At 39.2% G+C, this 21,968-nt stretch overlaps 1 protein-coding gene across 9 annotated transcripts in view; it reads right to left on the bottom strand.

Moving 5' to 3' along the window:
- The window catches only part of CIT (citron rho-interacting serine/threonine kinase), a 69,836-nt gene that overhangs the window by 25,343 nt on the left and 22,525 nt on the right, over nt 1-21,968 (bottom strand). For 4 of the 9 annotated variants that reach the window (XM_053959556.1, XM_053959559.1, XM_053959560.1 and 1 more), the window contains exons 12-24: nt 21,486-21,629; nt 20,043-20,162; nt 16,418-16,588; nt 16,116-16,175; nt 15,519-15,572; nt 14,211-14,351; nt 13,716-13,841; nt 10,696-10,791; nt 8,870-8,986; nt 8,319-8,428; nt 5,564-5,738; nt 4,091-4,288; nt 1,868-1,921 (exon numbers count right to left, since the gene is read on the bottom strand). In XM_053959556.1, the coding sequence (XP_053815531.1) occupies nt 1,868-1,921; nt 4,091-4,288; nt 5,564-5,738; nt 8,319-8,428; nt 8,870-8,986; nt 10,696-10,791; nt 13,716-13,841; nt 14,211-14,351; nt 15,519-15,572; nt 16,116-16,175; nt 16,418-16,588; nt 20,043-20,162; nt 21,486-21,629 (1,566 nt within the window). The remainder of the gene's footprint in view (nt 1-1,867; nt 1,922-4,090; nt 4,289-5,563; nt 5,739-8,318; nt 8,429-8,869; nt 8,987-10,695; nt 10,792-13,715; nt 13,842-14,210; nt 14,352-15,518; nt 15,573-16,115; nt 16,176-16,417; nt 16,589-20,042; nt 20,163-21,485; nt 21,630-21,968) is intronic. The other 5 variants (XM_053959557.1, XM_053959561.1, XM_053959562.1 and 2 more) reach the window with 2 other exon arrangements.

Genomic DNA, 21,968 nt, shown 5'->3' with positions numbered 1-21,968 from the left:
GTTTGCCAGACTAGTTCAAGGAGTTTGTGTCAGCTTAAAAAGGATCTCTCTTGAGAACTTCCTGAAAGAATAAATCCATCCTTTATCAGGCTATATAAGTAGCAGCATATTATAATTATTCCCTTGAAGTGTTGTTGGAGTATAAATTCTAATCACCTTCAAGTGGAGTCACATGGTCACCAAAAAGCACAGCCTGCATCATACTGCTACCATCAGACAAAAACAAGTTGAAACATCTGGTGAAAGCAGTGTAATTAGCATTTCTTGACTCTCACTGGCAATAGAAGATTGCCCTGATTTCCTCATTCCTCAGGCAGGATGGACAGCCAGGAGCAGCCATAACACACAACATGAAATTATCTGTCCATGGTCAATTAAATTACACATGCATTCTCCTGGGCTGCAAAGAGAATGTACCATGGGCATGCATTATTCATTTAGGAACTATTTAATTAATTTCTTATTGATGAGGATGTCTGATCCCACTTATCCCACTGAAGGGCCTTACAGTGCACAACACTTTTACAAGTCCTTTGAAGTTCTTGACATTCTGGAAATGTTATGGGTCATTCTTCACTGCTGGAGCTTGTTCCCCATGCTCAGAGCTGAAGTGTCACTGGATAATGAGCTACAGCTCTGCAAGGCAGCTGAGCCTGCAGTGCACAGAAGCCACAGAGTTTCCACACCTGGTTTTTCCCTGCATGGAGATCACAAAAGTGATCACTCATTCAGAGTGCCACTCTGAATGAAAGGCAAGATCCAGAGCAACAGAAGATAGCTCTGGATATAAGATCTATGATGACACATAGGAGCTAGACAGTCAATCTAAGAAATGAGGAAGGGAAGAGAAAGTGAAGTTTCTTGTGTAGGATTTCTTTTAGACAGAGGTTAAAACAGTTTGGAAAGCTGTACTTCCTCACTTCTTCCTATCGAGATATTCCATGTCCAGAAGAACCCCCTTGCTTAGTGCTAAAGAGCAAGTGAGGAAAATAGAATGATTCTCATGCTGAAAACATATTTTAAAAGATGAAAACTTACACATTAGAGACTTACTCCTACAGCATGAAACATTACATTTGAGGAAATCACTGAAAGCAGGGAAACAATCAAGATAAAAAACCCCAGCAATTAAGCCCTGCTTACAGTGTGGGGTAGAGAGAAAAAGCCCAGAATAATTTACAATCCCTGCTGACCCAGAGGACTGTGGTCCTTATCCAACACTTGTGTAATTCACGTCATTGGAAGGCAGATACTCTCCAACTACCATGAACAAGTGTGAAGATAGTGTTAAACTGCAAGGATCCCTGTGGATAGACAAAGCCCTTGGACATCTGTCCTGGACTGATGAAATGAATCTGAAAACATGTCAAAGCTCTCAGGCAACAGAAGGTGAAAACTCAGATCCTGGAGTTCTCTCTGCTGTATGTCAATGTATTATTTAGAACCTTAACACTTCTTGTTTCTTCAAACAGTGTTAAAATCCTCCTTAAAACCCACTCAGGCCTAGAACTACAATGCAGCTCAGAATTTGGACAGGTAGATCTTTTCTTGTGAGCAGAAAAGATCTTCACCTACAGTCACTTTTTGCAGCTGCTATACCATTCTTACTAGCTGCACTGCAATGAGATATTTTAATTTACTTTCTTCTCCAAAAAGAAGAACCATGACAATTTCATGATCAGACTAAAACCTCAAAATTGAGGTTTACCTGAAACCTGAAAGAAATCCAATCCATCCAGCTCCTACTAGCACCTTGAAGCCAGAAGTCCACATTAGGAACTAGTGTCATCAAGGATTAAATGAGGAAATAGTTTGTTTCATTATCCTTAATTTCAAAATAATTCAATGATCTGTATTTAATACTCACTGTGCAGCTATTACGAAGGGCTTCAAATTTACGCTGGATTTCATCTCTATGTGCCTAAAGGAGGTAAGAAGTTAATCATCAATTTTTCATACATTAGAATTCAAGAATGCTGTTGCTAAACAAACTGCAGAACAGTCTACCAGCAAGCAAAGTTTGGAAGGCAGATGCTGCAGGCTATGAAAGCACTTTGGAGTGGCAAAGAACTGATTAGCAAAAGTCCCATCCTACTTAATCAAAATACACTTCTGCTCCCAACTCTGAAGTGCTTTAGGAAAATGTACAAGCTCAAGAATGGAATTATGTAACAGGTTCCATCTGAAATGGTCACCAGAAGACTTGCTGATCTCATTTTAAGTTTTTACATTCTTGACATTTTGATTTGAGTTTGTTTTACTTCCATATCCCGATTGGTGTTTCATAGAAAATAAACACTGCACACAATTTAATGCTTGCAAAGAAAAACTGTAGTGATGTATAATGCAAGCTACCCCAAACAGCTCTGCCAATCTACCTGAATCCTACCATAAAGTCACATTTAAGCCCAAGCCTCTCTAAAAAGCAGTGATAAAACATAATAATCAATTCTTTGGAGGACAGCATCTAAAGTACAGAAAAGTTCAAACACTCATATTAAAGAATGCAGTGTTGCATGCACCATTTTATCCCCTAATTTACAAGCACAGCATGACAAAGCAAAAAGTTCTTGTTTCAGCCTCATGGCCTCTCTCAAAATTCAAAGTGATTTAACAAGTGTCTAATGTCATGTGCTATCTGAAAACTTAACAAAAGAAAGGTTACTGCTCAAGCACATCCAGCCACCTTTCTTCATTCAGAACATTCTCCTTAGAGCCAAGAGACTAAACAGGAAAAAAAAAAAAAAACCCATTCAGCAGAAGTCAAACATGAGAGTTTAAAAGCTATCTTACCACAACAGGCAATGTGAGAAATAAAAGTATGTAACAAACTCCATGACAGGAATAGTCCCAAGCCTGCTTGGCTGGACTGTCTAACAGCAGCTGGTCCAGCACGACCAGTTTGCCCCCTTAACTGGAGCAATACTGAGTGAACAGAGGTCATGAATATTCATCTGTTTCATGGCTGGGTAAGGATCCCAAGTGCATTGCCAGCCCCCTGGCAGTGATCGTGGCTGTTATGCAAAGCTTTCAGCTGGGAAGGGACTGCCTCAGTTCTGAGCAAAAAGAACCCAATGCCATTTCTATTCAGTTATTCTTAGGCCTCCATGCTGTTGCTGCACTTGCCCAGCCTGTGCTCACTTTAGAACTGAGGGAATGGTTCTGCCATTCATCTACCCAAAGCATCAGCATAGTACCAGTGCCCATGCCAGCTGAGCCCCCCTCCCCTCCCAAAAACCAGCAATGGCAGCAATATTCAGAACAGTTCTTGGATTAAATGCCACTGGAGCACAAGAATGCACATTTTCAACAATCACAGGATTTGAAGGTCATTGAAGGCTGCTGCTCAAGGTGGGGTTATAGCTGGTAGCAGGTCAAACTCTCTACCCACAACTCTGGGAATCTTTTGTGAAGGAAATATTTCTTAGAATCAAACATTTTGAAAGCATCTTTTTGTGCTCAAGAGACAGCAACCAGCAGCATATAATCTAGAACTCCATTTACAGGGGTTGGGGTGGAAGAGGGTGACAGGACTTGAGCTTTGTTTTCCTTTCTATCACTGACACACCTCACCAGACTGCAAGACACACATGACAATTTTTAATGAAACAAACATTGGAATAAAATTATGTGTTAGAACACCCTCCCTAGGAATTTGCTGGGGTGTTTTTTTCTCCTGAATAAGTATCCTCAAAGCAGGGTAACTGATAGAAAAAAAAAAAAATCATCAAAACATTCCATCAAGTACTTCCAAACTCATGAGCTATTATTTAAATAAGTAAATCACAGAGTTAAACTCCTAACAATACCAGTTTCAGATGCAACTTTCACCTCAAAACAAAAGTAATAATGCTCCTACAAGCCATCAGTTTAGGCAGCAATGAACCATTACTAGGAAGTATTCAAATGGTTAAAGGTAAAATTTGACATTTTAGCCATTCATGCCTCTATCAACACAAGGCACAATTCATACCCATTTCTGAAAATTAAAAATTAGATGATATAAATTCCTTTTAACCTCTTTGTGAAACATGCACCTACATAATTCTAGTGTGTATCTGCAGCTCACAGGACAAGTTCCAGGGCTCACCGTGAGGGCTTGAATCTCCTCCTCTGCCTCAGCCGTGGTCTCCTCCAGCTCGGTCTTGGCCTCGCGGAGCTGGTTCTCCAGGGCTGTCCGTGCAGCCTGCAGCCCAGTGATCTGGGATTCCCTCTCCTGCAGGGTCAGCTGCAGCTCTGTCAGCTGCCTCTTGAGCTCCAGCTTTTGTTCTTCGTGCTCTAGGCTAACCTGAAGAAAGACAAAGTAGTACCCAAATGTGAGTTACTAACAAAGACATGACAGGCAATGGAGTCTTGTTTCAGAACCCACTTGAAGATGCTATTGCCATGTCCATTCCCAAAATCACATCCTGACAGGCTGCTTAAGGCACTGAGAAATCAAGGACACAGCTTTGTCTACTCTCTAAAATCTACTGGTTTTCTTGGAAAAAAAAAACAACCTGACATTTTGAAACAACAAGGGCACAAGAATAGTTCCAGCTGTAACTCAAACATATCAAACACTGATATAAAATGTTGAGGTAGTTTGTGATGAACTTCCTCTTTCTTTACTGAAGCTAAGAGTCTCTAAGGATCTTTATTTGGGAATCTCTGGGCATACATTACATACATTTTGCAATCAACTTCATGTTTCATCTTCCCTTCAGATTCCTTTTATAGAAACCCACAAGCTCATCTGGCTCTGGGTTTACCTGAATGGCTTCTGATGAAGGTTTTCTTGCAGCACACACAGGGATAAATATGTCACTCCAGGGATAAGAAATAAACAACTAAAACAGATCTCAGTGTTCAGAATCAATTCCAAACCTTAGCACCTTCTTCAGGCTCCCTGCTATCCCAAGGGAATCTGTCTGTTGTGCTTGAGATGTGTGACAAGGCTTCAGAAATCTTATACTGGTCTCAGTCAGCTTCTGGCCAAAGTAGGACAGGTTGGTTGCTCAACAACCTTAGCTGAAGGCAAGATTTCAGCCTTAGCTGAAAATTAGTGGACTGAGACTGGAGAGGAATTTGTAGAACCAAACTAGTTAATACAAAATTAAAACTGAAGCACAACTCACAGATCTTTAAAAGAGCATATTTCCATATTACTGTTAGGTTTTCTTTGCAGAAAACTCTGAAAATGGTGCATGAAGCAGCAGCTTCCTCTTTTCTTACAGAAATTCTGCTGTGTCCATTGCTTTCTAAGCTGTAGACTCTAAGGCTACAGGTTATCTGTCTGGTCATTGTACATTGCTGACCTATTACTCTCTACCCAGACAATATTATAAGGGTATTGTACAAACAAACACAGAAATAGAATTCTGAAAAAGCAAGATGATCTAAAAGCTCAGATTCAGGATGACAAGTCCCTAATACTTTCATTTATCTCCTTTTAATGAGTTTTTAAAAATTACTAATACACTTTCAAATACCATTCCAAGAAGATAATTCTAGTTCTCACTGCATTCACAAAATGGGGTACATTTAGGAAAGTTTGCTGAGAGGATTAGAGCCATGATTTCACCTCTCTCAGCCGTGTCTCCAACTCCAGCAGGCGGTTCTTGTCAGTGTGATCTTGGTGACTCATCTTTTCCAATTGTTCTTCTAATTTTCGATTCTGGGCCTCCAACTTTCCAGCTTGTGTTTCCAAGTAGAACTTCTGTTGCCTGAGCTCTGAAATCATCTCCTCTTGGGCTTTCCTGGTAGGAGACATGCACAAGTGACAAACCCGAAATGCCCTTAACATATGTCCTTCCACTGGGGCCAACTAAGGAAAACACAAGTTTGCTGTGAAGTAGAACAGTTAAGTTCCTGGCTTAAATTCTACATCCCAGATAAAAATAAAAATCAACATACTAACACATGCCCAGAGCTCTAAAATTCCATATTTGCCAGTTGCACAGACAAACAAATCTTGCAGAGGGTAATCTATAATGCTATTTAAGATACAATTAATTCTTCTCATTTCATCAGTTCCTTGTCACATGTTTTTCTGTAGGGGAAAGATAAATTCTGAGAGTTGCTTTCTCAGAGTTAATTTCCATGAGATAAGAGGAACCCCATGCCTTAGGACTGGGGGTAGTGTGTTGAGGGTTGTTTTGTTGGGGGCTTTTGAAAGTTGTAATGGACATAGAACTTGACCTGAAGTGAAGCTAAAGTGAAGCTTTGCTGTCTCTGATCAAAGTCTTAATCCACAAACTGGACAAAAATAATTACTTGTTCTGATAAGAATTTTGAGAGCTGGCAATGATTAATTATTATCATTTGAAATGGACACTCTCCAAAAAAAGGGTCTTTCTGCATTATTTACAGTTCCTAGAATTGTGTTGTCATGCATTGGAAAATTCTGCCTCATAGAGTGCTTTCTCCTTAAAAGCCTCACAAAGCTCTACATATATTAATGAATTAATATTTTAAGAAGTTCACTGTGAGATAAGCTGTTATTAATCCTATCCCAGAGAAATTATGTGGGTTGCCCAGGATCAAATAGGAAGACTTAACAAAACTAAAAATAGAACTTAAGTCTTCTGACTCACATTTCTGTGCATTGCAAGCAAAACCACCCTTTCACCCTCTCTGTTTTTTTTTAATTTACCTCTACAGATTATTGTCAGCCAGAACTGTCAAATGGTGTTATTTCATTTCCTGCTGTTTACTGGGCTATCTTCTCAGGAACCTGATAATCATTGGTTTCCTCAGATACTGCTGGAACAAAAGCTTGCAGAGCTCCCCTCTCCTCTGAAGAGTTTAATCACTAGCTCTCCTCTTGATGCACGCTCAGATTAGCTGCAGCTTTTGTGGGTTCAAAATGCAGTCCAACAACAATTTATACATTTTCAACAGCTCAATTCACAAAATAAGCACAAATTCATTAACTATCTGCATGCATAATTAAGCAATTTTCTCTCACAATGTTGCTAATTCTGTACTATCTCCTACCAATCCGGCAAAGTTCATCATTTGACAATATGTCTCTCAATAATCTATTTTAAATTTTATGTTAAAACATTATTATATGTTTTTCTTGATTTCTGTGTCTCTCCAGTCAAGGATAGGGCTCCCAGAAGATGCTTTAAGTCCTTACACTCAGTTCAACAGCCATGACTGAGACACTCAACCTTCCATACATTTCCCAGCTCCACCTCGAGACATTTCTGTTTTATTTTAGACTGAAGGTAAGTTATGGCTTTTGCTGCCTCAACAAACTCCCTGGGTGATTAACTGGAGGTCATCTGGAACATTAAGCAACACAATTAAGTTCCTCAGTTATTTCTGTGAATATTTTTGGCTGCTTAGGCTAAAATAACTTGCAAGATATTTGAAATGCAATGAAAATTGGAGCCATTACATATCTGGAGGCATAATGACCACAAAAAAGGAATGAAACCAAAGCAAGTCTTTGCCAAAACTCATCCTTGTCTGATTCTATTCAATATTAGAGGTGAATCTATTCCAAGTGCTTCCCACAAAGGCACTGCCTGATGTTGGATCCAGCAGCTGATGGACACTGAAAACATTTGTGCAAACCAAGCTGGTGAATCTGTGAACTCAGTAAGGGCAAATACTGTTTTGCAAATCCAGTCCTGCAGATTGTATCAAACAACCCATGCTTTTCCTACACTTGAATTAGAACACCTCTAAGTCATTTATGAAGGAAAAACAACATTGTAAGGATAAGGAATCTCAGCTAAAATCTAAAGAAAAATAAAGTTTGGGCAGACAAAATAATCTGAAATAGAAGAATTCGAGAACATGCAGAGAAATTCTTGGCTTAAAAATCTAGTGTTCTTCCTTGTCATCTCACCCATCAAGGCATGATGGAATGTTTGTGAGTGAAGGGTGTTTAATGTTTTCAATTTCAAAATCACGTGTCAGGGGAACTGAGTAAAATATAAATCTATTAGCAATGTTTATGTTTAAAGAAGGAATGCATGCTTCTCCAGGGGTATTTTAGACAAAATTATTAGTATTCATTTAACATATTTGGCAAACCTACACAAATCACCTGCCTTAGGAAATGCTCCAAAGTAAACACTGTAATACAAACCAATTTTCCCTGTCATGTTTGAGAAAACACAAAATACACAGCGAGCCCCAACTATTTGAAGAACGGAGCATATTTTTGAAAGGCTATCAATGAAAAACAAGCAGGGAGCAGAGCAGGCCTGCAAAAAAGAGCCACTTTTACATGGTGAATTAGAGAATAATTTCAATTGGAAAAGGCTTTAAGGTCATCTTCCTGAGACCTGTTCAGCAGTGACAGCAGCTGCCACACTTACATGTTCCTCTGGGTAAAGAGGCTGCTATTTGCTGCCAGTTTGTTGGCCTCAGACAATTCCACAATTCTCTGCTCCAGTGACCTGATCTTCGAATCCATTGCATTGATCATCTGAAACACAGCAGTGAGCCTTTGAGACTGCACAACACCAGCGGTTACAAAAATAAAGTTTATACAAAAGTCTGAACTTTTTCCAGAAACAAAAAAGAACTAAAATAAAACTGATCCAATGGCCAAAATGAGCAACACAAATGCAATTACTGGAGCTATTTGCAGCTGCTTGCTACTGCTTTAATGTTAGGAAAAAGCAATCATTATCAAGGCACAAAACAATGGGCACACAGCAAGCTGCACGGCTTTTTTTAAGGAAATATTCTTGAAGATGCTCTGAATTTAAAAGAAACATGTCTTTTAAAATTCATATTAATCAATGAATTTTCTTCAAAGCAGCTCAGCAGCACTACAGAACCTCAAACAAGATTATCTTGCTTGAAATCAGCTTTAGAAAGCTACTCTTCAAATAGCTTTGATTTCCAGCTCAGCACTACATACCGCCTTCTGTTCAGCCAGAACTTTGCATTTCTCACGTGCTTCTTCTTCATGTCTTCTGAGCATATTCTCAAGTGCTTCCTTATCTGCAAGATCCTTCTTCATCTGATTTTCCAACACCTAAATGAAGACATTTCTTTTGTCTAAATTATATCTGTTTCACTGGGCAAAGGGCAAGCAGAAAGAAAACCATCAATATAGATTTTTTTTTTTGGTAAGCAATTGGTCATATCTCAAGCAAAATTAAATCCATGATGCAATTGCATGAAATCCATGGAAGAGCAAACTCCAAAAAGAGCACTCTCTCAGTTATCTCTGAAGACTGAATTTAACAATAAGATTTTATAGAGATATGGAGATACTGTAGGTATTTTATTTATTATTTTGAGTAATATAAACTGTGTTCAATAATTGTTCCAGCCTAATGCAACAGAAACACAGAAAAGCCTCTCTACCCCAATATGTACAGCAGAAGAATTAGGAAAGTGCCCATCCTTTGGCTGGCCTCCCAACATGGCTCACAAATAATTTGTGAGTTCCATAGGTATGGATGAGAAGGCAGCTGAGACCACACAAATTCTTCCAGTCAGAGAAGAAAATCTAACAGTAAAGTAAAAAACTTCTTTTTGTGACACAAATAGCTGTCATTGGGAACAGGACTAAAGTAATGAATTGCTACATTTTTCTAGAAATGCATGTTGTGTATGTATGACCAGAGTTATATAAATCAGTTGTTAAAATGAAGGTCTCTTCCTTCAAAGAAAAATTTATCAAAGACACAAATTCTGGACACCACAGGATAGTTTTTACTTTTCCAGTTACAACAACTCCATGTCCTTTTTTAAGTCCTTTGAACCTCTTTCACCTGGCTTCCTGATTTCTCCTATTAAACCCTACATCATAGGGCCCCATAATACACCAGTTCTCTATTTTTTCCAATGCTTATCCTCTTTTCCAGTTTTTATATGATCACTTATTTCTCAATATCTACATCTCATCTTCCTGCTTTCTATCACTTTCCTCTCATTACTGATAACCACATGCTCTGATCTGCCAGCAAATCTTATTTTTTTTTCCTTCATATTTCTCCCACAAAAATTTCTTCTCTGCTCTTAAATACTACATGCTCACATTTCAGCAGAAATGTAGAATTAAAATATTAGATAAAAGTAGAAGATAAAGACTGTTTCTACTGAGAATAATTTGTTCTTATGAAAGATTCTTACAAAATGCATTTACTGGCTGTCATATTGCAAGCTCTTTAGAAAAATCCTTAGCCAGTGCACATATTCCTATTTGCCAGCTTGTTTTTCCTAATTTTAGATGGTGTCTATTTCTAACTGTTTGTTAATGCTACCCTGGAAAAGACAAAAACAAAGTAGGTGGTTTCTGTGGCTTCTTGGCAGATGTTCCAGCTCCAAGATGGAATTTCAGAAATGGTCTACTATTTGCTGCATTTAAAACTTGCAGGTAGGCTGAGTGAGCCCTCATAGAAAATCAGTGGGAACTGAAAGCTTCTTCAGGGTGTGAGATCCAACAGCATTAACTAAGTATTATTTAGTCATCAAAAGTCAAATTACAATCAACAAATGCCTTCCTGTAGTTCTGGCTTCAAATGCTACCTCTCCTAATCCAGTGTCACAGATAGATAAGAGAAGGCAGAAAAAATAGGAGAAAACTGATTTAGGTTCCACTAAGCTCCCTCAACATTGCAGCAATGGCAACAAGAAGGCAACTCACAAGACAAAGCCATCAGAGCCTAAAGGCAACTGTTTTTCCCTGAACTCATTCTACCCACAAAAGCTTGTAGCAAGATAAGATATTTTTACTTTGAGTTTCTCCTCATAGAATTGTTCCTTCTGTTTCAGCTGCAACTCCAGATGTTGTGCTGAGATCTGAGCCTCACGGTGCTTTTCCTCTAGCTCCTAAAAGCAGCAAAAAATCATATTTAGACACAAGGAAATGGTAGGTGCTGTGGGTATGTGTTACACAGGTACCAAACATTCATTCACACTATAAAAACCTCAAGTCCAGTGCTGTCATGGTTAAAAAAAAAAAAAAAAAAAAAAAAAAAAAAAAAAAAAAAAAAAAAAAAAAAATGCATTATGAGACCTGAACATTATCAACTTAAAGTTTGCACATTGCTGCTGACCCATCTACTGCAGAGTGGGAACACTGCTAAGGACAAGGATTTCTACTTCCATGGTAAGAATCTCCATCTCCCAGTAAAATATACCCAAAGATAGGCCAAGGACATTTGGTGAAAACATAGTTATAAACATTTTATAGCTGCAGTGGCATCACAGGAAGTTCAGATCTATTTTTAACAAGGTCTCTCACTTGTTTTCTTACAGCAGACCTCAATAACGGGGTACTGCTGTCTGTGCTTTTCATTCTGCATTCAGAGGGGGAATAGCATTTACTTTGCTGTATTCCTTGGACAAATGTTGTCAGAAATGCTATTTATAAATGGCTTCAAAAATGAAAAGCGCAGGATGCAATATATGTGGTGGAACATACCAGAATCCTTCTAGCCTCTTTATTTCACATCAGATAGTTTCAGCCATGCACAGTAAGGACTTAAATAATTTGTATTTCAGAAATCAGCTATTTCTGCAGTCTGACTATATTATTTGGGGTCTATCTATAATCACCTTTCAAAAGGACACTTCTCAAGAGCCTAGCTTACAACTTTATGCTCATTTTGTGTCATATTTGTCATTCCAACAATTTCTTTAGAACAGGAGCAGGTTCAGGTCTGTCATTCACTACCACTGGGCTGACTCTTGCATAGACAAATTCAGGTGCTGAGGTGCATCTGGATCTCCTGTCTACTCTCTTTACTGCACAGCACAGGAAAATTTCCTGATACTTGTGTGTATTTTAGTACTTTACATAGTATTTTGATATGCTTTTTCCTGATCTTCCTCATCTCGAAGGCTTTTTTGCTCCAGTAATTGCAATAGACCTCCTTTTCCAGAAGTGAGAATCAAAGAGGAGGTTCACCAAAAGTAGGTCATCAACAGTGCCTAGTCCCTGACACTCCTGCATGGAATGGAGATTGCTGCTTTTTGCAATTGAAATATGTCTCCCAGCAACAAGAGGGACAACTCACCTCCCCCAGAAACCCACACATTTCAGGTCCTGGCAGAGAATCAGACAACCAGATCAGCAGCAGCTTCAAAGCTCCCAGCATCAGACTGCTCATATTGTAGCAGGAGCTTCACCAGTTCCTGCAGTGGCACTTAACAGCCAGTGTGGGCTTAAAAAGGTAATCTCCTACCATTCCTGCTCTCAGTATTCTCTATGTAGCACTGACTTTGTTATTGGCATCACAGCAGTGATCTGCACTTTCAGGCAGGCAGAAGTATTTTCTCTAACTTGTTTCTTCTTCATCAGTTCCTTACAGACAAATGAGCAGGTACTGCTACATGAGTGTACATGAAAACCATGCCTTTATTCAACAATTTCCACCTTATTCTACGCAATTCTCTATCTTCAACTCCCTTCTTACATCTCTATACCAGGAAAAGTCAAAAATGTTTGAAGAGACAACTTGAGGGAAGGTACAGGGTAGGAGTGGAAGAAAAAAGAATACCAGTACACTGTGCTTCCAGATCAGGTGCAAGGGACTAGGAAAGATTCTGTAGGATTACTTCTTCAATGCCTGTTTGACTTTTTTTATAAAATAGTTTTGTACCTCTCCAACATGCTGTTAGGACTCCATGGAAACTATCTATAAGAAGAGCTAAACATATCCCATGGTGTAAAACAATTAGTAGATATTTCTGCCTTCCCTTCCACTTTCTCCTCCACAGAGAACATAATCAAAACCAAGGAACAATCCCCAAATATACACAAGAGGCTTATGAAACAATTCAAAGTTTTACACTACTTCTAAACATAAAGTTGGCTCTCTGCCCAGCACAACCATAGTCTCCCACTTACCATGCACTCCTGCTATCAAAACAATTTGAAAGGAACAGCACTACTAAAGAACTGATTCTACCTTTTCTTGACAGTGCTCAGCATACTGATGCTAAACTCTCTACACCCAGAACAAGCCTGGGTCATCTGTTCACTCCAAATATGTTTATTTTTACATTTCCATTTGACCTTCCTCAGGTGTGTCTCAGCTTGGGATTACTACCAGTAAAATGCAATCCTTTTTTTCCTTGTCATATTGGCAACACACAGAGAAAATTCATGAGGGAGGCAAAATAAATTTAATTATTCCAGTATTAAATTATGCTTTCTGTCCCAGGGAAGCAAAATTTTTAGAAATACCTTCTGCTCGATTCACTAGAGACTGACATACTAACTTGCCTTAATAGTTTTAACCAGGAAAGAAACAAGAAATTGCCAACAGAGAAGTTATGTGGGTGCAAATGGTTTCCTAACAAGTATCTTTGGAGATAAACAGTTTGGATGACAAATTTCTCTCCGCTTCAAAATGTAAGCACTTCTAATAGATCTGACCTCTAAATTCCTCTGCAATTTACTTAAAAAGAGAGATGTTTTTGTTGTTGCCATAACCCGCCCTCAGAATGTTTTACCTCTGAAACAATCACGGGGTAAATAATTTAAATATTACTGTGTTGACTGAAAAGTTTCCCCACTGAGATGACTCCAGCTTTGAAGCACTATTAAGACTAAAGGCACAGGAGTGAGTTTGTAACTAGAGGTGCAAATATTGAATGCTTACGCTTTCTCCAGTATGACTGGTCCAGGAAACAAATCCTGTTATTCAACAATTTCCACCTTAATGCAATTCTACATCTTCTGATTCTTCCCTACTCCTTCCTTACAAACTCCTACCCTCTAGGTTTCATTTATCACCTCTGCTCACCAGAATTTTTTCTGCCATCTGTTGAATCTGTTGAGATTTAGTTTGAATATCTTCTTTTAGGCGGTTTTCTCTTCGTTCCACTGTCTCTAATCTCTTCACTTGATTCTCCAGAGAATGGCGCCGTTCCTGCACAGCAAATATGAGCTGCTGTTTAGGCCACTCAACTCTGCATTAGCACAAAGCAAGGAGAAGTTTCTAGAGGAAACAGGCTGAAGCAGCCAATATAAGGCTGGCTTTCATATTCTGAATCCTCATCACACCCCAAATCCCCCAGGCTAACCATATGTCCTTATCCACTCCTCACTGAAAATAAAACCCCTCAGTTTTCCTCAAAGAAATAGGTTTCTTGATTAAAAATGGCTTCATGTCCAACAACACTTTCCCCTGAAGAATTACTCCAGGAATGCATGCTGTTCAGAGCCACCCAGGTAAGGGTTCCTAAACTAAGTCACGTCCCAATAACTGATTTACTCTGGACAGACACTCTGCACTCACCTCTGCTTCAAGCAATTTTTTCTTCATGCTTTCATTAGAATCTTCCCGGTTCTGCAGTTTCTCCAACTCCTTCTCAGCTCTCTCCTTTGCCTGACGGATATTCTGCAGGAGCTCAGTTGCCTCTGAGCTGGCTTTCACAGCCTGAAGGTCAAGAGAGAAGAAAAAAAGGTATTATAGGAAAAGCACACACAAAAATTTGGTGTATGAAAGGTTCAGAACTTCAAGATGGTCAACATTCTCAATAAAACCACTACAGAACTTTGGTTTAACAGTTTAAATTAACATGCGCATGAGTCCAAATTTTAACTTCCAGAACATAATTTTGACTTCTATTTCACAAAAAAAAAAAAATTAAAATATAGGATACATATAGTAAGACATATTTGTCTTGCTATATTTCAAGTTACTTGACTCTACATACTGAAAGTTAAGTCTATCCCAAATTCAGCCTAAGTTTCTTAAAAGAACTCAGAAAATACTCTTACTGAAGGACAAGGAGAATAACCTGTTGGCCTACAGATAATTCCTTGGCATTAATGCAGGTAGAAAAGGAGACAGGGGATTAAAACATGATTGTTTTGAAATATTAGAAGTACTATTCCTATGTCATTTTGGCCTCCATGTTCATGATCATTAACCCTTGAAATAGCCCTCTCTCAGCAGGTGCCAAGTTTGAAAAGCTCAATCAGGGGATTATTATTGACAATCCCTTTCTTTCCTGCTGAAGGATTCCAATAAGAGAAGTTCCCTGACTGTTCTTACAGTGACACCTTAAGTGCCAGGCTGACCACGACAGCAAATCTTAGATATTCTGCACTACTTTCAGCAGACATCGATAAGGGGTTTTAATTCTGTTGTGAATCCTTATCATTCAACATGTTCACTGTGAAGAACCTGTGAAGAACTGAACTGTCAAGTGATTAAAGCAGATTATACTGGGAGACTAAAGCAAGTCCAACATGTTTTTTATTAGTGAGGTAAAACCAGCTGAACCCTTCTTTAGAAGCAAGGGACCAGGGTAGTGTCCAGAGCATACCTAAACAGGCCTTTAAATGAGAATTTCTCTACACTACTCCAGTTCTGACTCAGCTTCATTTGTAAAAATAAACACTTGACATGTCTCAAGAGCCAAAAGCATATTGAGAGCACCAGCGATTTCAGATACCAGTTCCCACCCCCTTTTCCTTATCATCCCCCATGCTATGACTAATTCTATTTTTGAGGGTAAAACAAAGTGCACCCCTCCTCTTCATTAAGGTTTCACTGGGAAATCTTGTGAAAAACTCACTTTCACCACCCAGTTGTTACCTTTGTCAGCTTTTCCTGCAGCTCCTGGATTTTGGCTTGCTGCTCTGTATTGATCTGTAGTTAGATAAAAAGATGGAGGGAAAGAGTCAAAACCAAAGAGGAGAAAATGCTCTTTGCTTATGATACCATATTTGTTTTAATTTGCTTCCCAAAAACCTTGGTTTCCCCCTGTAATTCCATCACACCAAAACACTTCTTGGCAAATCCAATCCCATTTTGCTGAATTCCAGTTGATTTAATATTTTGGTTACCAAGAAGATTGTTCAGTGTGACAACACTCAGAATACTTTTTGCTTTTCACTTGCTGCTCTTTCTGAGTAAAGAAAACCCTGATGTACCCCCAGCTTGACTCCAAACTTGGATGACACATAACAGACTGTCTTTGCCTAGCTTCTCAACACAATCCATTAAGAACAGGTTATCCAGAGACAGATCAAATAAGAGAGAAGAGTGAATCACACCAAGATGTCTTAAAACAGAAAATGAAAGAGGGTGGGGGCTGTGAGGCCATGCATGCCACTGACTAGCCACAGTTTGGTTTCTGTGCATAAAATGAAAGACCCAGGAAGCAAAATCTAGAACACTGAAGTAACATACCTTTTCCAGTTTGGAATACAACTCTCCTGCCTCATTTTTTCCTTGATCTTTAACCTGTAACTTAAATATAAAATACATGAAAATCTCAGGAAAAGCTAGGTTTCTATCCAGTCATCACCTCATGCAATTTGAACACCAGCAGTTACACAAAGTATAAATCACATCATGAAAAACATGTTGTGTTAGTTGTACGAACCACGCTAATCTTTGAAGGGCACACCCACAACTTGTGTGTGCATGTGTCAAACAGCACTAGATATTCCAGCAAGCCTCAGCCCCCTCTCCCATGAAGCCTAAACTACCTTTTGCAGTTTGTTGTGGCATTCGGCAGCTTTACGTTTGAATTCCTCGGCTGCCAGGCGGGACTCCCTCAACTCCGACTCGTAGAGATCGCTGCGCCTGCGAGCTGAGATCAGATCCTCTTCCAGCTGATTCATCATCAGCCTCATTTCTTCTACTTGAGCTTGGTATTCCTGTAGTTGGGGTGCAAGGGAAGGAGAAGGGATTACAGTTTAGAGGCAACAGGGGAAATGCTTGGAGCAGCAGATTCCAGAATACTGACTGCAGGCAAGAGATGCACTTAAAAGCATGTAGAACAAAGGTAAACTACAAAATAAAACAATAAAAACTAACCAAAATAACATCCACGGTGTTCTGGTTTGAGTCTTGCCACTTTCAACTCAATACCTCAAAATCAAAACATTGACTTTTTGAGAGTGCAGGAACACATACATACATCTATGTACAAATGATAAAAATTACTTACATTTCTAATTTCTGAAACAGAAATGTGCCTTTGAGTTGATGTCTCTACTAAATGCCCAGATGCTCCCTCAAGATCTATTTTCTCAGGCTGATAACATGACAGTTATCACAGATATGCACAGCTTGGGTAAAAGGAAAGAAGGAGAAGCAGAGGGGTAGCACACTGTGGCTTGCAGCCATCAGATTTCTCTTGACAAAGTTAAAAAGGATCACTTTGCTCAGTATGGGAGACAACCTAAAATCAAATATTATCTTAGAAAAACTACCTAAAACTCACATTGCTCATAGAAGATATTTACCTATACAGGCAGAAATAAAGATTCCCCATGTAGGAGACTACAAGACAGGGCATTTGGATGGGGAAGGTGGGAGAAGAAAAGAACATTTGAATTGTCTATCTCAATGAGACTGGGAATTCAAACTGAGACTAGCTCAAGAGATTGCTTCACATATCTTCACTGGAAGACAAGAATTTAATTATGTTTAGCATTTATTAAGTCCTAGAAGTATGCATTTCATAAAATTACTCTAAAGAAAAAAAAAAAGCCACTAAAAAGCCCTCTCCAAAATCAAAGTATTTTTTATGAAGCTGAGAACAAGTAGAAAACATGCACATCAAGAGTTAGGAACAAAGATTGTGAAGGACTGACAGTGGGGGAGTCTATCTTTCTTGCCATTTTAATATCTTACAGTATGCCTGACTACCCCCATATTCAGAAGAGTAACTGTCTCGTGACAGAATCAGGTTTGTCATCGCTCCCTCCAGACAGGCAGCTCCCTTCAGCTCGACGAGTGACTGCACGAGCACTGACCCTGATGGCAGCCCCTCATTCTCCAGCATGGAGAGCTTATGCAGATATTGAAAGAAGCCAGGCCTTTAGCAGATTGCTTTACTGTCCTTTACAGGGAGCAAAGAATGGCTCTTTGGCTTGTAATCCCAAAACTGGTTCTCCACTTTGACAGGAACCTACTCTTTCTAGTCCATCTCCTATGCAAGGATAATCTTTTCTTGCTGGAAAAAAAATTGAGCTTTTTTTTAATAACTAAGCATTAACTCAAATATTCTTTTTATACAAATACATCTGTGAAAAAAAAGTCAGAACAATTTGAAGGAATAAATGTTCCACTCAGAAATCATAATTTGTTTAGACTTCCTAAAGTACTGGGCTTTTATATCAGCAAACACTTGACCAAAGAGTCAAAGGTATGACAATAGTTGCCACTGTTACAATGAGCATTTGGGAAGGGAGGAAAATGGGGAGGGAGAAAAGAAGAAAGAAGAGGAGATAATTAGTAATATTTCAGGTTTTCTTGTTTCATCACATTTGCAAGACTGTCTTTGAATAAGTCCCAAGATCAGATCAGAGGAACAGGGCACACCACTCAAAGCAACACAGAACAAACCTCTGGGATATGCATTGCTCAGAGTTCTAAAATACCAAGAGGCATTTAAGCACAGATTACTAGACAAGTTCAGGGCATGTACCTGAAGCAAATCACATCAGGGAACTACACAGACATGAGTGGGGCTTTCAAAAAAATACAGATTCTGATTAGTTGCAAGTTTGTCTGTTAGTACAGTTCTTCATCAAAAAACGACCAGAGCACAGGTTTAGTTAAAACAAAAAAACAAAACAAAACAAAAACCAAACACACACCCCAAGCAAACAAAAAAACCCACAAACCCACCATACTCTTCTATCCAAGTACCTGAGGCTAAGTTGAATTCACAGCCTGTTGATTTGCTGTTGATTTGACTTATTCTCTCTTATTAAGCCTCAGGTTTCCAACAGCAAAATTCTAAGGGGTTCTTCCAACTCCCAGATCCCTCTGACTTAAAAATCATGGTCCAAGTCTTTAATGGCCAAGATCCACCAGCTCATGAGAGTCAGCACAAATCTCTCAGCATTTTTGGTTGCAAGGTTCTTGCAACATGTGTTTCAGGGGGCTTAGAAGGCCACCACAGACAGGAAAGTCTGCAGCATTCATTTGTTGAACTAAGCAGCCTCTTTATGTCATTGTGAATCTTCACAAGCCAAATTAAGAGACTGTGGGACAAAGCATTTGATTAAAAATTACTTGCATTATGTTTCCTCTGTTACATGTGTCTGTATTGCCTAAGAATCTGTGGATATTTAAAATCATCAAAAATGTTCCCCATTTCAGCATTTAAAGCAACTTTGCTAGCAAAGCACCAGAAGAGAGAGCAGGGAGCTTTAGATCCCTTGTATTACATAAAACAACCACCCAGAAGAATGCTGGGGAAGTCTGTGGAGGCCAGATACATCCAGAGGGTTGGGTTTGCATTTCATTACTTTTTACATAAGAGCTACTCATGTCTGGAGAATTATTACCAAGGTTTCAGGGCTTCCTTGTCGCAGAGACTTTGAAATGAGTCAGTTAATGTTTGTAAAGTGCTTTGAAGATGAAAACCAACTGATAATTACAAAGAATTGCTTGAATGCTATAACAAATTTCAGTTTCTTTTTCCTCAATGCAGTATGTTGCTGTTAATTCATAAAACTGAATGGGCTCTCCCTTGCTATGACCACATTTGTCACAGTGTTTTAATTTAATTTTGACTTTTTCTTAGGAGCAACTATGTGAATTAACGAAATTTCAACATTCTTTGAGTGGAAAAGAAAATTATCCATTTCTACTTCACAAACAGATCAAATCAGGAAAAGAACAGTTAGGCAACACACATTCTATTTTGAAATGCTATTAAGCATTTTAAATGGTAAGATAAAGAAGAAAAATTTTAAAAAAACCAACACAAAATTCAGGTTAGCTCAGTTCTCTCCCAGGTGAAGACTCACTAACTTGTGACATTTCCATATCTTAACCATTTAAAATGGATAGGTCATTTCTAGTGCAGCATATTACTGAAGCATTGGAACTTTCTCCTAAATGGATTGTATAGACAAAGTACTTTCAGGACTAGGAAAAGAAAAGGCGAACTTTGGAGTTTGTGCTTACTTGCAAAATACACAAGTGGAATATTGGTGCTTCCTGTATTGTTCAGGAACCCCTGTGAAATCACACAGCTTGGGAGTTATCACAGCCTATCAACACCGAGCGTAATCCTGGCACCAGAGCTAGAATGTGCCAAGAATGCCTATTTGTGGGCAGCCACTCTGCTCCCCAAAGAAGCAGGAATACCTGTTCTTTGATCTCTTGCAGTTTTCGGCTTTGCTCTCTGATATCATGAAGTAGCTGTAGTGCCTTATCATCTTCCTGAGACACCTCCATCCGTGCCTGCTCCAGGCTGCGCTTTAAGCTCTGCAGAAAGCAAAATGTTCAATACATAGGCTTTGGTTTCTCAAATGGTTGTATAATGAAGATCTTTAGTTACACAAATGCCTCCTTGACTGCAGTGAGGCATCAGAAAAATGGAGGCACCAATGATGGAACCCTAATGAAATTCATGGCCAGTGCTGCATCTGAACAGAAGCAGCCCATTTTACAAACACTGTTTACTCAAATCTTAGTTCAAATCTCCACTTCCTCACATCAGGTTTAGAGACAAAAACCAAGCACAGATCACAAAAGGCATCCATTTTTGACAGCATTTATCTATATTTTATCCAGCACTATTAATTCACAACCTAGATACAATCCTTCAACTTCATGTTACTTACATTTTTCTTGTTGCTGTTAAGTGATTCAAATGGTTTAATCATTGTTAAATTTCTGTAAGGAACAGAAGAGCTGAGTCTGTATCGCACCACATGCCTTACCTCCAAATTTGGAGTCACCAGTGGAGTGGTGGTGCTCCTATTAACTGAGTGTTTTTCACCAACGGGAAGATACAAACTGAATTTTCTTTCTTTGCCTAGTAGCATTCAGTATAGGAAAATCACTTGGCCCCGTTTTAAGATGTCCTTCCCAACAAACCAAGACATCAGAAATGGTTTTCAATTCTCTGGAACAGAGTATTAGCTGCATTTTTGTTCTTGGTACAAGAGAGGAAACGTAATTGTGTATCTAACTGAAAATACAGAGACTATCAACTAGAATGAAAATATCCTCACTGGAATATTGCCAGTGACAACTGGGCAGACATTCCAGCTCTCGTGAAAAATGATCTCTGAAGACATGGCTTTACAGCCTCATTTTTATATTCTACCTGAAAAATAGCACCTGTCCTAGATCTTCCCTGACACTGTGCTGGGGAACAGGATGGGTCTGAACTCAGGACACCACAGATGGAGGCAACACCACTGCTTCCTAATCCTATTTGTTCTTGAAGATTTCTGTCTAGGCACTGATTAGGCCCCATCCTCTTCCGGCTAAGAAACCTTCAAGAAGCACAACCCAGGCATGTTCTAGCACAGCCAGTAAGACAAACATCACAAAGAGTTTCAGCAAGACCAGGACAGTAGTCACTCCTGCATGATCTAAGCACATGACCATGAAACAACACCTGAATAAAACTACCAATCAAGCTTGTGCAAACACTTCAGGGCTCCATGTTCAACAGATATCCTCTCACATAGTATTTTCTCTCCATCAAGTACCCCACTGAAAGCATGATGGAAGAGAAAGACAAAGACCACCAGATTTCAGGCCTTCAGAGCTGAAAGGACTGGTGTAAGGGCTCACACTGCATTCTGTGATATAGGTGGCCAGGTCCTGCTCCAGGAGGGATCGCTGGGTCTCAGAGGCTTTCAGTTCCACCTCCTTTTGGCTAAGTACAGCCTCCACCTCTGACACTCTCCGGTGCAACCGCGTCATTTCCTGCTCCATCTGCAATAAATATCAAGAGGTTATAAAGGGGGGCTTCAAAAGCTTTGTTAACTGCTACTTTCAGAGCTCTCTTTGTAAGGAATTTGTCTCCGAGAGACTTCTAGCTATGTTTCTCCAAATGGTGTTTAAATTCCGATACCATTGTCTCTGCTCCAGGAATGCACAGTTCTTCTTAAGGACAAAGTAGTAAGTCTAAGTCACCCCATTCATTCAAGCTGCTTGTTCATATTCAGTCATTCTTCGAACCCCAGTTAGCAAAGAAGACACAATCATTTTTCACCTGACTTGCAGAGATGGGTCACTTTAACCTTATCCCAAATCCATGCTGGACCAGAAGAT

The sequence above is a fragment of the Vidua chalybeata genome, chromosome 18 (assembly GCF_026979565.1).
Source record: "Vidua chalybeata isolate OUT-0048 chromosome 18, bVidCha1 merged haplotype, whole genome shotgun sequence".
Taxonomy (NCBI): Eukaryota; Metazoa; Chordata; class Aves; order Passeriformes; family Viduidae; genus Vidua; species Vidua chalybeata.
This window is presented reverse-complemented; position numbering and strand designations above follow the sequence as displayed.